The sequence below is a fragment of the Gordionus sp. m RMFG-2023 genome, chromosome 3, assembly GCF_954871325.1.
Source record: "Gordionus sp. m RMFG-2023 chromosome 3, tfGorSpeb1-WG-v2, whole genome shotgun sequence".
Classification (NCBI taxonomy): domain Eukaryota; kingdom Metazoa; phylum Nematomorpha; class Gordioida; order Chordodea; family Parachordodidae; genus Gordionus; species Gordionus sp. m RMFG-2023.
In genome coordinates, this window is record NC_088777.1 from 32,753,354 (window position 1) to 32,770,893 (window position 17,540).

Consider the following 17,540-nt stretch of genomic DNA (forward strand, 5'->3'; position numbering starts at 1 on the left):
AGGAAGAATATATATTAAATTGTATAAATTTGGATTGCACTTTATCATTAAAAAGGTTATGTGAAATCATTAAAGTAAGATATGATGTGGAAATATCAAAAAATACGGTATCAAGGTTACTCTCAGGATTTAGGTACAGCTTTAAAAGAGTATCATTACGTTCAGTTAGAGAAAATAACGAATCAAATATAGAGATTCGCAAAGAATACGCGAATTGGTTTGTAGATGTAGCATATATGAAGGAAAAATTTATATTTATCGATGAGAGCGGGTTTTCAATATCAATGAGGCGATTATATGGATATTCCCAAATAAATAAAAAGGCAATTAAAAATGTTCAAGGAATAAAGACAATAAATTACACTATATTGCGGCTCTCACAATTGCAGGAATATTTCGATTCGAAGTTCTTGATGGCCCTTGCAATGCTATATATTTTAGCAACTTTATAAATGAAATATTATATCATTTTGAAGAATCTAACATGATTAATATTATTTTTGTGATGGATAATGTTCCATTTCATCACAATCATTCAATTAGGGAATCGATCGAAAGAAAAGGACATACATTGAAATATTTACCACCCTACAGTCCGTATCTTAATCCTATTGAGAATGTGTTTTTTCAATGGAAGGATTTTGTCAGAAATAAAAATCCTAGTAACGAGGAAGAATTAATTCGTTATATAGAATATGGAGAAAGAGGAATATCTGAAGAAAATGCAAAAAATTATTTTAGAAATATGGAGACATATATCCCAAAATGTAGAAGGGGAGAAATTATTAATGATTAATATAAATTTTTGTTTCGTACTATATTAAATATATATCGTAATTGTAATTAAATAATTTCATATGTAAAAAATTATAATAAAAAAGTTGTCTGCCAAAAATTTAGTGAAAATTAAATATACTTAAAAGAATTATCAAAAATGAGAAGAAAAAAAATTGAGAAAAGATACAAATAAAATAAAGATATCACAAAAAGTTAGAAATAAAATAAGAAGGAATGACAAAAATAAAAAATTTAAGAAAAATTGAAAAGTTTATATATTTTTTAAAAAAATTACGATTTTCCTTTTTTGAATGGGAATTTTCCTTTTTTGATTGACCCTTTTCCTTTTCTTTTGGGAATTTTCCTTTTTCGATTGACACTTTTCCTTTTTTGATTGGACCTTTTCCTTTTTTGTTTGATCCTTTTCCTTTTTTGATTGAACCTTTTCCTTTTTTGTTTGACACTTTTCCTTTTTTGATTGGACTTTTTCCTTAACCTTTGGGACTTTTCCTTTTTTGATTGACAATTTTCCTTTTTTGACCGGACCTTTTCATTTTTTGATTGAACTTTTTCCTTTTTTGTTTGACACTTTTCCTTTTTTGATTGAACCTTTTCCTTTTTTGATTGGGACTTTTCCTTTTTTGGATGGGAAACCCTGTAATATATAATCATTGTAGAAAGCTTTCTAGATGATGAGAATATTGATATCATTTAAACACTAATGTATACATTGAATGGGATATTTCCGACCCAAGTATTAAAAAAGTTAAAATAATATATAATCCTTCTAGATAGCTAGTTGGAAGATATTAGATCATGGATATTTTGAATGGGATATTTACAGCCCATGTATTTTAAAGTTAAAATATTTTATAATCTTTGTAGAAAGTTTTCTGGATGATATTTGAGAATATTGATATCTTAACAGTAAAGTATACATTGAATTGGATATTTACGGCCCAAGTATTAAAACGTTAAAATTATATATAATCTTTATAGAAAGCTTTATGGATGATATTTGAGAATATTGATATCATTTAAAAATAAAGTATACATTGAATAGGATATTTGCGGCCCAAGTATTTTAAAGTTAAAATAATATATAATCTTTGTAGAAAGCTAAGATTAAACTATTAAACTATTAAAAAGTTAAAATAATATATAATGAAAGATGCATCGCAATAGAAGAGACGGATAGACAGAGAAGCAAGTTGGGCTGAGAGATTGGAAAGATATCAAAATGAGTTTTTTCTAAAAAGCATTTATATTTTGTTTATTATTTGTTTTATATTAAACTTTTACCATGTTTATATCCCCCAATTTTATATCACTTTCATTTTTCATTTATATTAATGATAAAATGGTGGTCAATTTAAATCATGTATAAACATGTTTCCAGCTTTTCAAATTTTCCATATTTTATAAAAAATGAAATTATAATTATTGTAAAAAGAATAATTTCTATTAAAATAATTATTTGAATATATTGTAAAATGAATAGTATGAACATGATTATTTTAGTATCATTTTACATTCTAAATAAATACTAAAAAATATTGTGATCATATAATAAAAAAGGAACACGTAATTCAAAATTAATATTATATTCTTTACATATATTTATTAAAAAACGTTAAGATCTATTAATAACAAACGTATAGACAACAATATTTTTGTCACTTTTATAACATAAACATAATAACCTTTCAAGCTTTATTATTGGCCTCAAATTCATGATTATTCGTAAAATTTTATTAGACCAGCCCGGGAGCAATTATGATTTTGAAACATTTATATAGCTTATAAAAGAAAATTTATAAGGCGATTAACCAAATCATACGAAATTTAAATTAACTAAATTGATCACTAAATAATGGATAGGTTGTTTGTCGTTGCTGTAGTTTTTGTTTTGGTGTGTCGCCATTTTTTTGCTTATTTCGTTAAAAACTTTTTTATTTTAATTTCGGCTACTAAACTGTTTAAAGCACTTACCTCTATCAACGGAGCATTAGAGAATGATATATATTTCATCGTTATTGCATCCATAATTTCTCATATCAAAATTTGACCTTGAAACCTTTATATAGCTTATAAAAAAGATTATATAAGACGGTTAACTAATTGGGAAATTTAATCTAACTAAGTAATCACTAAATAATGGCAAAAATAGATGTTTATAGCTGAGCTAGGTATTGTTTTGGTGTTCCGTCATTTTTTTGTTTATTTCGTTAATAACTTCTTTTGCTTAATTTCGGTTATAAGTGATTGAAGCACTAACCTCTACTAAAGAATCACTAAAGAATGATATTAGTTTCATCATTGGTGCTTCCAATCGACATATAATCATGAAGTTACCAAAGTTTTTATTTTTGCTTATAATTTTTTTTCCTTAACTTCGCCTACTATATGGACTGAAGCACAAAAAAATGGCATATTATTCATCGTCAGTACTTTCAATTGTTTGACCAACTTCACAGAGCTTTCAAAATATGATCATTTTTATTTTCGATTTTGGCAAAGAGCCAAAAATTTTATTTTGCTTATAACTCAGTAACGTTTCATTCTGTTGCTGTCCGGATTGAAGATCAATTAACGGGCTACACAATATCATAGGATTCAGTAATTGATCCTCAAGTCATTCCGCCAGCTTCAAAATTACACACTTTCCTTATAACTCACTAAGTTATTCCGTCGGTGTCTGGTTTGAAGATCAATTAAGAATCTAAATATTGACATAAGTTTTGTTAATTGATCCTCAAGTTGTTCCGCCAACTTCACGGACCCACTACAGGTGCTAAAAAAAATTCCACACCTTTGTTGCTCTGCTTTAGGGAACCAGGTGTGCTAGCGAGTTAGAACGGCTTTAATTTTTTACTGATCTAAATAATCCCAGAAATTTTAAAAAGTGTGGCCAAAAATAGTCTATTTGATCGATTATGGATAGCTCAGAAATTAAAAATATTTTAGTATAAGAAATAAAATATCTTATTATTGGTAATTCAATAATAAAATCATAAATATAATTTGTAGTTTTGTATAGCGCCATCTATTATATGGAAATGAAATTTTCAATTTTTGGTAAAAATACATATTTTGTAAGAGCCGATAGCGTCACCAAGGTTTTTACATCGAAAATATATTTAGTGTCTAAAGGCAAAAAAATTTTTCGAAAAACTCACTTTATTGCTTAAAGACAGGGGTAAAGCAAATAATTAAACGCTAGGTTAATGACTCAAATTTTTATTTCTCGTGATAGGCCTTTGAGATTTTTTTTCTACAATTTGATATATTATATTTATTTTTACTATAATTAAAATTTACAGATTCGTAACTTCACCATTTTTCGTGCTTTTGATGCCCTGTATATTGGGAAACTAGCGAGATAAAATAAACGGTTTCTCATTTTTTTTTACCTATCTAAAAATTAAAGAAATTATAGGGGCCGGCTGAGATGCACCAATATAATAATCATTTACATCTCAATTTCCTATAATTTTAAATCCATAAAAAAATCTTTTATATCCAAGCCTTGTCGAAAATTTTATTGTCTAAAATTCAGGCTAGGCCGAAATGTTTTTTTTACACATCTGGGTTAGGGTGTACAAGTGATACCACTGTAAGTTTCCGATATTTTATCACAAACTATTAATATAAATATGGACAATATATCTATTATATATCTTCTTCTCCGTTTAAAAGCGATTTCCAGGTTTACCTAGGTTGTCCAGTTTTCCCTCTGACTTTCTTTTTCCACTTTTGATGGCCTTGAGAATCAATACTTATAAAATTCCTTTTTCCAAATCCGCCGCTATCACATTTATCCAGGTCATCTTGGGCCTTCCTCCAGGTCTTGATACTCCTACTTCCAATTAGGTATCTCTTTACCCAGTCATCTTTTGTCTTACGTTCCACATGTCCAAACCATTAGCCTATTTCTTCGCATTATCAGTTCAATCATTTCTATACCCAATCTTGCTCGCAATTCCTTGGTAGTTTTTCTCACTCAGAGATACTCCATACATCCACCTAATCATCCTTATCTCTGTTCTTTCTGATTTGGCTTCGTAGGTCGCTTTCATTGCCCATGTTTCGCAGCCATAAACTAAACAATTCCTCACATAGCTTATGTAAACTTTCCCCTTTAACATCAGAGCTTTTTTATTTGTTAGAATAGACATCTCTCTGAACTTCTTTCATGCTTGTCTGTCCCTTGTAAAAACAGCAGAAACTACCCCACTATCTACGTTTAGAATATCACCGACATAACAAAATTTGTCCACTTTTCTGAGGGTTAACCCATTGCCAATATCCAAAACCACCATTCTACGTTATCAGTATTATGTATCATATGCAGGTTCTACAAATAAATGTCATTCTTTCTAACATCAGATTTCTTTTTTTCCCTATAATCTAGTATGCACTCATTTCTGGCATCTGGTGAACTGGATTGAGTTTCTCGCAACTCCTTTCCCACATACACCACAAGGCCAGTGGCCGGATTCCTCCTTCTTCAGATTGTTCCCACCAATCATTACCTTTGTCTTTGATGAATTCATTTTCAAGCCCTTTGCTTCCATAGCCATCTTCCAACCACTAATTTTATCCCTCAATTCTTCCTCACTGTTTGCCATTAATACAAGATCATCTGAATACAACAGCTTTCAAGGTATTCCTTCAGGCATTTCTCTAGTCACCACGTCCTAAAGTAAGATAAATAATAATGGGTTCAGCACGGATCCTTGATGAAGTCCTTCACTTCAAAGCTTTCACTATCTCCAGTGTCTACATGGCCGGGATGGGTAGGAGACAAATACCCCCAAAATATATTGCCATTTTGGTGGGTAGTTATTAATTTTTTGGGGGTAGACATTAATTTTAGGGGGAGGGGGTTTTATTTTTGAGCGGTATTTTATCACTTGAATTATATTCTTTTCGAATCCAATAAGGTTATGATGTTTATCGTTGATTTTATTCTGACAAATGAATTAAAAGAAGATCTGTCTATAAACAAATAATAAAAAAAAAATTTTCTTTTTGAATTTTAAGCCTTTTTATTTATTTATTTACCATAATATTTTGCAATTTTGCACCTAAAATATTAATATTTTACTTATTTGATAATTTTCTAAAAGTATAGAGGTTAATAATATATAATATATTTTAATAATAAATTTCAGTTCCTATATATCAGTTAAAATTTTAGCAAAATACTTTAAATATTATTATTAAAAATAAGATTTTAAATATATAAATTTTAACTATATTCTTTATTTAATAATTAGCAAACATCCAAAGTTATTGACGACTCCCAGATTATATTTTCTTCTCATTCAATGATCAATCCCAATGGAGAGACCCAAGCAGCTCTTCCTTGAATTTTTTAAAATATTTTTTACGCATCTCTCTTTCAACAAATAAAAAATATGACTAAAATTTAAAATTTATTTATTTTTTACTGCATCCCAAAAATAATATTTCCATACTGTCATCTCATCTAGAGCGTGTCGATCAGAAAATATAATCTATAATCAAATAATCGTTCAACCTTATGAGGGCAATGCAATATTAAATTTAATATATATTTTTTTATATAAGAGAAACAAAAATTTTCATTTATTTATGGATTTAAAAAAATGCGTCTAAAAGATTTTTAATAATATTATTTATTCCAAAAAATCATCGATAATAGGTGTTGTGTCTAAAATTATATTAGTAATAGTTAAAATAAAATTATGCAGGGGATAAGTGGCATAAATGGCCATGCTTGCCGACTGGCCAGGTCAACATCTTTAACTATTTTCTATTTCACTAAAATTGTTTAAAATCTGAAAGGATTCTTAAAATATTTTTAAATACTCATCTTGCTCAAAAACTATTATAGATACAGCTTGATTCAAATTTTATTTTAAAAAATTAAAGATTGGGCTATTCAAATTGATATTAAATTTGTTTGATATTATTTTCATTCCTCATTTATGCTACCAGTCTTGTTTGATAATAAAACCTTCCGGCATACAATAAATTTATACCCTATGTTAATTTTTTTTATCGAGATTAAAAAGAAAATGATTATAGAATTAATTATAAATATATTTCAATAATTTTTAATGAGTCTATATAAAAGATCAAAATATCAGGAAAATAATTTCCCGGAAAAAATAGCCGGAAAATAAATCCCGGGAAATTTATTCCCCAGAAAAAAAATACACGGGAAAATAATTCCACAGAAAATAATGTTGTATTTAATTAATCTAAAAAATCATCAGTTTTTATAGATAGAGAATCAAACAAATTTGAATATCCAAAATTATATAAACTTTATCTTATATTACGGTTCCAGCAACACAATTTTATGTTAAAAGGGCTTTTTCGGGGCTATTGTGTTATCGCCACAACGAACAAATATGAAAATAATATATTTACAAATGAGTTATGATTTTTATATACTTTTTTATATATTAAATTATTCATAAAGACTTATAATAAAAATAAACCTCCCTCCCCCCCATTAATATAAACAGAAATTTATTTATCATCAATAATATGGTTGAATATTCTTTATTATTTTTTTTCTTAAATAATTATAATTATCATTATTAAATTTTTTTTAAAATATCGCTAAAATAAAAATTATATCGAATATAAGATATTATAAATTATATTGAATAAAGTAAGATATTATAAATATTATATAAGATATTATATTATAATTTTAATAATATTTTTTGGTATAACCTTTTCTAATTGTCCCAGTTTTTGATACAATGTGGTCTATTTACCTTATTATCGACATGCAGGCCGGACCCTGCCCCGTATTGTAATTTTTTAAAATATACCCGGGCCGGGCCTGAAATTTTTTTTTTAAAAAAAAGCCGGGCCGGGCCGTGCAAATGGTATATCTGAAGGTCACTGTTTATTATAGTATATTTTTAATAGCGATGTTATTTTATATTTAACAATATATATTCAAGGTTATAATGGCGGCACCGGGGAGACAGCCAGCAGAGCCCCTTCCAATTTTGAATCTCTTTTTTCTAAGAATAAATTAGAAATTGCCGCCCAAATATGGAAAAATCTAAGAAATTTTTTTTAGCCCAAAACTACTCTACAATTACGCATCTCAAAACAGAAACAATTGTTTAGATATTTTGGAAATATAGAAAAAAGTAAATATATCATTATTTATATTTATATCTCCTGGTGAAAGTTAAATGAGGTGAATTTTTTGATTTCACTTATTTTATTTAAATTTATCTAATGATTTTAACTGCTCACACTGTATTTAATCAATATGATTTTAATTTAAAACATTAATTTAATGAAACTTTCATTTTAGCTTATAAATCATAATATTTAATAATTTGTCTTATTTATGTAAATTTAAAAAAGTAGAATATTTTCTTGCTACGTAAAGAATAACACCCCCCTCCCTCCTCCACAGATAATGTAAATCCTAGTAACAAATATAGTATATAGATAATTGCAAAAGTAGACCGGCTATCTAGCCGGAACCAATAAGTTTGGCGGGCTCATTTTTTAATATTTTGACATAGATGTAGGGGAGACCAGAGTGAAATTTTTTTCAAAATCATCATTAATGTAATTCTATTGTATTATCATATAGAATTGATATAAATATATGGTAATAAATACTTTTTTATATTATTATATAAATATTATAAAATAAATCATATTTGTAAGGATTGATCCGACTATCTCTGATTCCACTGTCCCTAGTTGTTGATATAATGAATACCTTCTAAAAATATATTAAAACATGATATATAGAGATCAGGGCTAGTCGGTGTTAAGGGCATGTCTGTTCAGAGGATTTATTTAAAAATCAGACATGTTTAGAAATTCAAATTTAATTATATAATAACATTGTATACGTTATTTGAGGTGAAATATTTAATTTTTTTAAGATAATATGTGTATTTTAGGTAAAAATCAATTGGTTTTTACACCACAATATTAGGCAAATTATTATATTTAACTTTTCATGTTTATAGTTACATTCATTATATTTTTAAAAAGTAGTTAAGTAGCAGCGCGCTAATAAAATAAATAATTGGAAAAAAAGTAGCGCGCTACTTGTAGCGACTACTTTAACAACTCTGCTATTCGTCTTTAAGGTTTCATATTTATATATCGAGTTTAAATATAACAAGATATTAATTATATTAGGTAGACTCATGGCTAGTGGGATCAATCAAATTATATCTAAAAATATGATATATTATAAAATATTTATGTAATAATATTAAATAAGTATTAATTGGCTTCTCTTATATATTTAAAGCAATTCTATATGCTAATGTAATAGAATTAGAATTTAAAAAAAATATTTTATCATTTTGTAATTATTTATATAAATGGTATATTTCGATCAATACATTGTCTATGAAAATAATGGAATATAAATATTAATTATCTTATGAGAGATAACATAATTGAATCTACAAGCTCCGGGTTTAAAGCTTGTTGGCGCAAAAAATACTTCTGCTAGAATCAATCTTAAAAAAAAAGGATAAAATATATAAATTTCGAAAAGATGGTTTTTGATTTCATTTAATGTCAATTTTATTTTTTTTTAAACTATTCATATTTTAACCTAATATTATCGTGATAAAACATTTTGATTTTTAACTAAAAAACACATTTATCATAAATTTTTTTTAGCCTCAATGCTATTATATAATTAAATTTAAATTTGTAAACATGTCTGGTTTTTAAATATAATCCGCTGAACTGACAAGTGCCTTACGCCGACTAGGCCTGCTCTCCCCTACAATTTTGTGAAATAATATCTACTTTTTTTTGCAAGAACAGATCTCCTATGAAATACCCAAGGATACTCAAGCCGAAAAATTCTAACGAATACTAATTAGAACACAACATCCCCGCGCTCATAATAAATATTTATACCACGATTATAACAAATTACCATCATTGTCGTTTCGTATACTGATTAATATATTACTATTCGCACATAATATTATTCACGATTCCTTCACTATTGTACAAAAGCCATAAAGGCCGATATTGGCTAAATAAAACAATATATAATTTATCTAGATAGCTACTTGTAGTATAACTCAAAATGAATATTACATTCTTCGAATATATATTTTTTTAAATGTCAAGATCTATCAATAACAAAGGGATAGACTTTTATAAGAGAAACATAATAGCCTTTCAAGCTTTATTATTGGCCTCGCAAAATCGTAAACAATTAATAGGGCTTACTTCCACAATTTCTGTATAAAAATTTGACCTTGAAACATTTACTAAGCACATAAAAAAGTTTATAAATCACAAATAATGGCAAAAATAGGATGTTTGTCGCTGCTCTGAATTTTGATTTGATGTATCGCCATTTATTTTGTTATTAACTTTTGCATTTTAATTCCGGCTATTAAACTTTTTAAAGCACTTGTTATCAACGGAGCACCAAAAAATGATACAAGTTTCATCTTTAATTGATCCATAATTTGTAAGGCCAAAATTTGACCTTGTAACATTTATTATTGATAACTCACTTTCCTTTTATTTTTTTTGACATTCCGTTTGAAGAATATGGAGGATCATTTAAGGCACTAAATATTGCCTTTAACTAAAAAAATGATTGCTCGAATTTTAAATTTTGGCAAAATGACAATACTTTTCTATTTTTCCTATAACTCACGAACGGTTCATTTCGCTGATGTGCGGTTTAAAGATTCTGGAGGATCAATAAACGCACTAGAGTTGGCATAATTTTCGTAATTGAACCTCACTCTTTTTATAAATAATTAAGATAACTTCACGCTTTTAAAACAGTTATAACACAGTTGCAGTTATTGATACCGATTTGGAGATTATTAATGCACATATTGAACACTAAATAATTGCTAAGTTTCAAAATATAATCTTTTTTATTTTGGCAAAGCGCTAACATTTTTTATTTTGCTCATAACTCACTAACAGTTAATTCCGCAGGTATATGGTTTAAAGATTCTGGAGGATTAACGGGCTACACTTTCGCATAATTTTAATTGATCCTCACTTTCTAAAAATAATTCGGCCAGCTTCACGTTTTAAAACGGTTATAACGCGGTTACGGTTAGTGATACAGATATCCGGTTTGGAGAATTTTAACGCACAAATTGGATACTATAAAATTGCCAAGTTTCACAAGATCTTTTATACTTTCGGTTTTGGCAAAGTGCCAACACTTTCTTATTTTGCTCATAACTCAGTAACGGTTCATTCCGCTGCTGTCGGGATAGAAGATCAATTAACGGGTTATAAAATGGTATAAGTTTCGGAAATTGATCCTCAAGTCGTTTCGCCAGCTTAAAAATTTCACACTTTCCTTATTTTGCTTAAAACTCATTAACTTTTGATTCCGCTGATGTCTGGTTTGAAGATCAATAAAGACTCTAAATATTGGCATAGGTTTTGTTTATTGATGACTGATTTTCTAGCCTAAATATGCCTGAAAGGATGTAAATAAAATTTTGTTGTGAGATTATAAATGGTATATAGCATTGGGGTTTGGTGAATATCGCATCCGAAGGCTGCTGAATTTTTTTAGGGGGAAAGGGTAGATTATGTAGGGAGGTTTGTGCTTCCATCAAATTTTCTGTCATGTAGACGCTGACTATCTCCATCATCCGTTTGTACCGCAGTTTGTGCTCCCATATACATTGCCATAACCAAACATTCTTCCACACCTGATTTTTTCAAGGCCCATCTTCACATGGCACCATGTCAAATGCTTTTTCCAATCAACAAAGCATAATAGTTTCTTTTCCTTCGCAAGATACTCCTGTATTTGTCTCATCACAAAAATTGCATTGTCGTGTTTTCCCTTTTGTAAAAACAAACTGCATTTCATCAATTTTAATTTTTCCCTTATCCACTTCTCCAACACCTTCTCAAATACTTTCATTACATGTTCCAAGAGTTTAATAGTTCTGTAAGACTCGTAATCTAAAATATCACCTTTCCCCTTGTATAGATGAATGACTATAATCCTTCACCAATCATCGGGAATAGTTCCTTGTTACAAGTTGATTGGCCTAATTAATTACCCATTCAATCACCAAATCAGAACCTATAAACATCTGATACCACCCTGACCCGCTACCTTCCATTTTTTCACTGCTCTCTTAATTTCATCCTTGCCAAATTTACACCCTGGACTTTCTACCTTTGTTTTTTGTTCGTGTACTAGTCGGATTTTTTAATTATTTTAAAAAAATTATTAAAAATTTTTATCCTGCAAATATCTCAGGGGAATAAGGTTTACAAAGTTATATAATCGAATTTTATGATATATAATACATTAAAATATTTTTAATCAATAAAAAAAATGAATTTTAACATATTAAAACTATTATATATAGCGCCATCTATTTTTTTATGTATAAAAACCGCAATATTTTTTTAAATAAATATCCAGCCATGCTAATTGTTGAAGAAATTATTTAAAAAAATAGTAAACGGATAATATTTCTTAAAAAAATTAAAAAATAGAAGATCATATACATTTCGAAATATTAATTTCAAATTTTCAACTGACCATAAGATGACCCATATTTTAAAATAAATTAACTTTGATATTTTCGCCATAATTATCAATTAACTTAGCTATTGATATTAGATTCATAATTTGATCATATTTAGTTTTAAATTAATAAATAATTATTTAACATCAGTAAAAAGCAAAAAAAGACGTTTTTTGGACCTTTAACCCCGATTATCTCTGCTAATATAGTTGCTAATGAGCTAAAATTTTGTTCATAATCTAATGGGAACATATATAACCAGTCTACAACTTTTTATCGAAATTGAAAGAGGTCGGCCGAAAATCTTGATTTTTTTGCTCATTTGACATGGAATGACCTCTATATCTTTGTCCAAAGAAATAAAAATAAAATGAAGATAAGGTATGTTAGATATAGATATTCACAGTAATGCCAAACTCTGATCAAATACAATCATATTATATGATAATTTTATTTTTCATATAATTAAAATATTAAACATCGTTAATAATCAATAATTAATGCCTGAAATTTTTTAAATCATGCAGTTGATATAAAAGTGGTTGAAAAATCTTTCCAATTTTTAAGAGGTCCATGTTCTGGCATATAGAGAGCAGTAATTCCATCATTCCTGAGTCTACCTTGCTTCATAAGGGACTGAAATTGTTCTTTTGTAAAACGAGTGAAACCCCACTTATTTGACACCATTACCTTACAAATAATATTTAAAAATTATCAGCTATTATTTAAAAAAAATTGTTTCTAATGATTCCTTTTCTGGCAATGTCAAAATCATCTGTTTCTAATTACACTTTAATATATAAAAATAAATACTTCTTAATCCTTCACTACAAAGGTGGGGTATATAATACTTATCAGCATTTATAATCTTGGCAATAAAAAAACCTGAAGATTTATAGTAGTTTAATATTTTGTTATAAGGAATATCTATCAAATTTCAAGATAATTGATTTGATATTTTTTAAAATTTGCAATTTGTTGAGTTTAGGGTAGTAATATGTCCCTTTGTAATTAAGAAATTTTTTTATTATTAATTAATATTATTGTATATTACAAATTAATATATAAAATTGAAAAAAAATATTTTATTTATAAATTTTTAATGTTAATATTGTGACGCAAAATTTTGCAATTTTATAATTTTTTTTTCTTGTGGAGAAAAAAACTATAATGCAAGTATATAGAAAATTTAATATCATCAAGTTCTAGAAGTATTTAAAACTCCCGTAACAAAGGTGGGCTTTTACCCCAAATATTGATTAGTTATATCTCAGAACATTAAAATTTGAATATACATTTAAAAAATATTGATTATAAATACATAATCTTAATCCTAAAATAAAAAATTTTAGGGACCATCTTTTAATTATAGTATTATCACCAAAAAAATTTAAAAAATGCAAACTTTATTATATATTTTATATCAATGTTGAATAATGATAATTTTATAAAAAAATAATAATCATCAAATATTATGTAAATTTTTGTAATAACATTCATGACAAAATGTATGCATATGATCTTAGTTGTTAATTTGCTTGGTCATAAAATTTACAACCCAATTTTGTGCTCTGTCCTGCTCTGAGCATGAACCATGAGCACAAAAAAAGCACAAACCCAGCACAAAAACCTATTTATTTTCCTGCTAATTAGATTATTTGGATTTGACATGTCTGTTATATAATTATAATAAAAATAAATGATTTATTATTTAGAAATAAGTTGTTAAAATTTGGAAAATAAAATACTTAAATATGTTATTTTAAATTAAAACTGTAAATTTCAGAAATACTAATTTGAATGGGATAAACAAAACAACTTATAATAAATCACAAGATAACAAATTGTGATAATTTAAAAGAATATTAATTTCTAATGCATATAAAATACTAAGAATTCCTGAAGAGGAAAAGATTTGTTTTGACTTTTAAACGGGGTATGTATGATCAATTGCAAGAAAAATTTGGCGAAAATTTTTATTTTGCTGGAGAATTTTGAAAATTGAGTTTGTGATAAATGGCTTAGTTAATCCCCTTCCCCCCCCCCACATTAATTCTTAAATACTTTATATATAATAACAAAGTCATTAAAGTTTTGTAATATTTTTCAAAGAGAATACATGTTCGCATATTTTAAGTGTGGTATACCCATTCCTCCAATGCTGACACTACATTATATTTTGGAGAATCATAAAAAATAGAGATTTGCATATAGAGAAAATACAACTGTATTTCATACATACCAAAAAGTTTAAGATTGTAGTTTTATGATAACAAAATTAATGCATCAATTGGTGAGTTGAAAAAACCAGAAATTATAACGTTTTATAATTTAACAAAAACTGAAGTTGATCAAGTCTGCTCCATATATTCTACATCCAGAAAATCAAATAGATGGCCATTGACCATTTTTTATACTATAGTAAATATATCAATAATAAATGTACTGATATTTTATAAAGATAATAACTTATCAAATATAAAATTTTATAAAATTACTAGCAATGGAACTGATAACTCCATATATGATTAGCAGATCTGAGAACCCTAGTATATGTAGATTATTACGTAACAACATTGGGGAGGTTCTCAATATAAATGATGAAAAACATATTCCATCAAATAAAAAGGAAAGATGCTATGATTGTCTTAAAATTTGAGTTAAAATAGATCCCACCTTTGTAGTTATGGGAGTTTTTCCCAACTTTTTGAAAAGTTAATTTAGGTAAAAGTTTATTGTAAAATTATAATGCACATTAGAGATCTGCAATGCTTCATCTGAGGGCCAAGAAATAAAAAAATTGACCCATATATAAGAAAAATTTAACCAACCCTGACAAAGGATAAAAAAATAAGGCAGTATTGCAATCTGATATTTCACAAAATTTTAATACAGCCAGTGTATTAAATTTTTTTTTGAATTTTAAGCTAATATTTTGATTTATTATTTAAAAATAAATTATAAATATTAATATCTTTGTACTTTTTTAAAAAGCTGTCTAAAATTATTTATATGGATTCTCCTATGTTAAACCATCCTAAGATCCAAATAACGAAAAGTTTTATGATTCAATATTTAAATCATATCAATTAAACAGTTCAAAAATCATATAATTGAGTTTAATATTTATGTGCTACTCATATTTTTATTTCCTTTGAATCAATTTGCAAAATTCTGGAAAATGCCAAAAGATCTTGATGACTTCTAATTTTGACCTGTGCAAACCTCTGATATATGTAACATAAATATCTTATAAAGAATAAGAATTTAAATAATCAGAATTTCAATTCATTTTTATTTAAATTTGAGTTTTTCATTATTTTGGTTAATGTATAAAATAATATATGGCTTAAATTTTTTTCCTTCAAGGCCCTAAAATAATGAGAAGATTATAAAATCAAGCTAAAAGATCATTTAAGAAAATAAGTATTTAAAGTCTGTTTAAAAATAAAAAATATTCTTAATGTATAAATAACTTTAAAATATATAATAGTTTTTAATTATTCTAATATTACAATAAATATTATACCTTCTGCCTGCCAGGGAACTTAAATTTAGCTCTCCTCAAAGCCTCAATAGATTGGGTTTTATGTTGATCTTTTATTCTAACAGACATAATAATTTGACCAATATTCACTCTTGCAACTGTGCCTAGTGGTTTACCAAAAGCTCCCCTCATTCCAGTTTGCAGCCTAATATGAAAGTATATGATATTTTTGAATTTAAAAGTAATAGAATCATTTAGCAAGAGAAATTGTAAATCAAATCATATTAAAAAATAAAAACCTATCAGCTCCTGCACATGACAACATTTTATTGATACGAATTACATGATATGGATGAACACGCACTCTTAAATGGAAGGCATCTTTCCCACAATGTTTTACCTAAATAATAATTAAAATTTTCAAATAGAAAAAAAAATTTACCAGATATTTATTTGCAGATATACGAGCTGCTTCTAAGGCTTCAGATGATAACTGTTCATATTCATCTGAAACCATGTGAATACATAATGGAAACTCCATAACTGATGCTCTTTTTTTGCCCATATCGTATATCCTTATTTTAGAGTCTGAAATAAAACAAAATTAATTGAAAACTTTTGTATCATACCTGGCACACCTCTGCAAAACCTTGATTTTGGATAAGGTTTATTTTTACAATAACGATAACTTTTTTGAAAATATAAGAATATATAAATTTATACATTTACCATCTAGCTGGTCTTCTACCCATCTCGACTCAATATGTAAAAGTGAGGATTTTAAATTCCGGTATCAACTGTTAAAACTCGGGTCAACTATCTTATATTTTCAAACACTAAATAATATATCCTATTTCAATTCGAATATCGCAAAATAAAATTTTTTAAATATAGGAATATTGATTCAATACTACTTTTCCCTCTTCAGAAAATAATATAAAAGGAATATTATTGTTTAAAAAGCATAATATTTACAAATAATATATATTTTATTCATTTAAATATTTCATTTTTATATTTTTAAATGGAATTTTATTTTAAAATTTTACTAAATTAATTATAATCTAATATATATTAATAATTTCTAAAAATCTTTTAATATTTATTTAATAGCTTTTAAATAATCATTTTTGGTATTTGATAATATATTTAAATTATACCTCTCTAATATCTATATATATAATCCTCAAAAAATGTCAATCAAATTTAGCCAATAGTTTTCTTTTAAATATTATTTGTCCAATCAAAATGATTATAGCAAATTTGATCAATGGTAATCAACGTGAAAACTAAATCTTTCATTCACAAATCACTTCCATAAAAACTATACCACATCACTCTATAACCATATCATTACAAAAAAAACCATAATTTCATCTACTATTACATCTTACAGATATTTCTTATTAATATATATAATATATAATTTAATACACATATATAAAAAGTTTTTTTATAGGTTACAAAATAATGGAAAGAAAACAAAAATTTTTTTACAATTTTGATTAAAGATAATATATATAATATATAATTTAATACACATATATGAAAAGTTTTTTCATAGGTTACAAAATAATGGAAAGAAAACAAAACAAGGTAAAAATTTTTTTACAATTTTGATTTATTTTGTTTACAAAATAATTTAGTTAAGAAAGCCAACCTCAATTAACATAAATCTAGAAAAAAATTAAAATTTAAAAGATATATAATTACCTAGCTTT

General features: G+C 26.6%; 1 protein-coding gene across 2 annotated transcripts; it reads right to left on the reverse strand.

Moving 5' to 3' along the window:
* Positions 1-12,764: 12,764 nt before the first annotated feature.
* On the reverse strand, positions 12,765-16,649 carry LOC135925819 (large ribosomal subunit protein uL16-like). Of its 2 annotated transcripts, none has more exons than XM_065461315.1 (6): positions 16,549-16,649; positions 16,449-16,507; positions 16,262-16,407; positions 16,119-16,219; positions 15,862-16,024; positions 12,765-13,022 (listed from the first exon to the last, which is right to left on the reverse strand). In XM_065461315.1, exons 1-6 carry the CDS (start codon positions 16,569-16,571, stop codon positions 12,852-12,854), a joined length of 663 nt encoding a protein of 220 aa, XP_065317387.1. In that variant the 5' UTR covers positions 16,572-16,649; the 3' UTR covers positions 12,765-12,851. The 2 variants fall into 2 exon arrangements, with proteins under 2 accessions (XP_065317387.1, XP_065317388.1); XM_065461316.1 differs by having other exon boundaries at positions 16,449-16,468; positions 16,549-16,617.
* Positions 16,650-17,540: the final 891 nt, after the last annotated feature.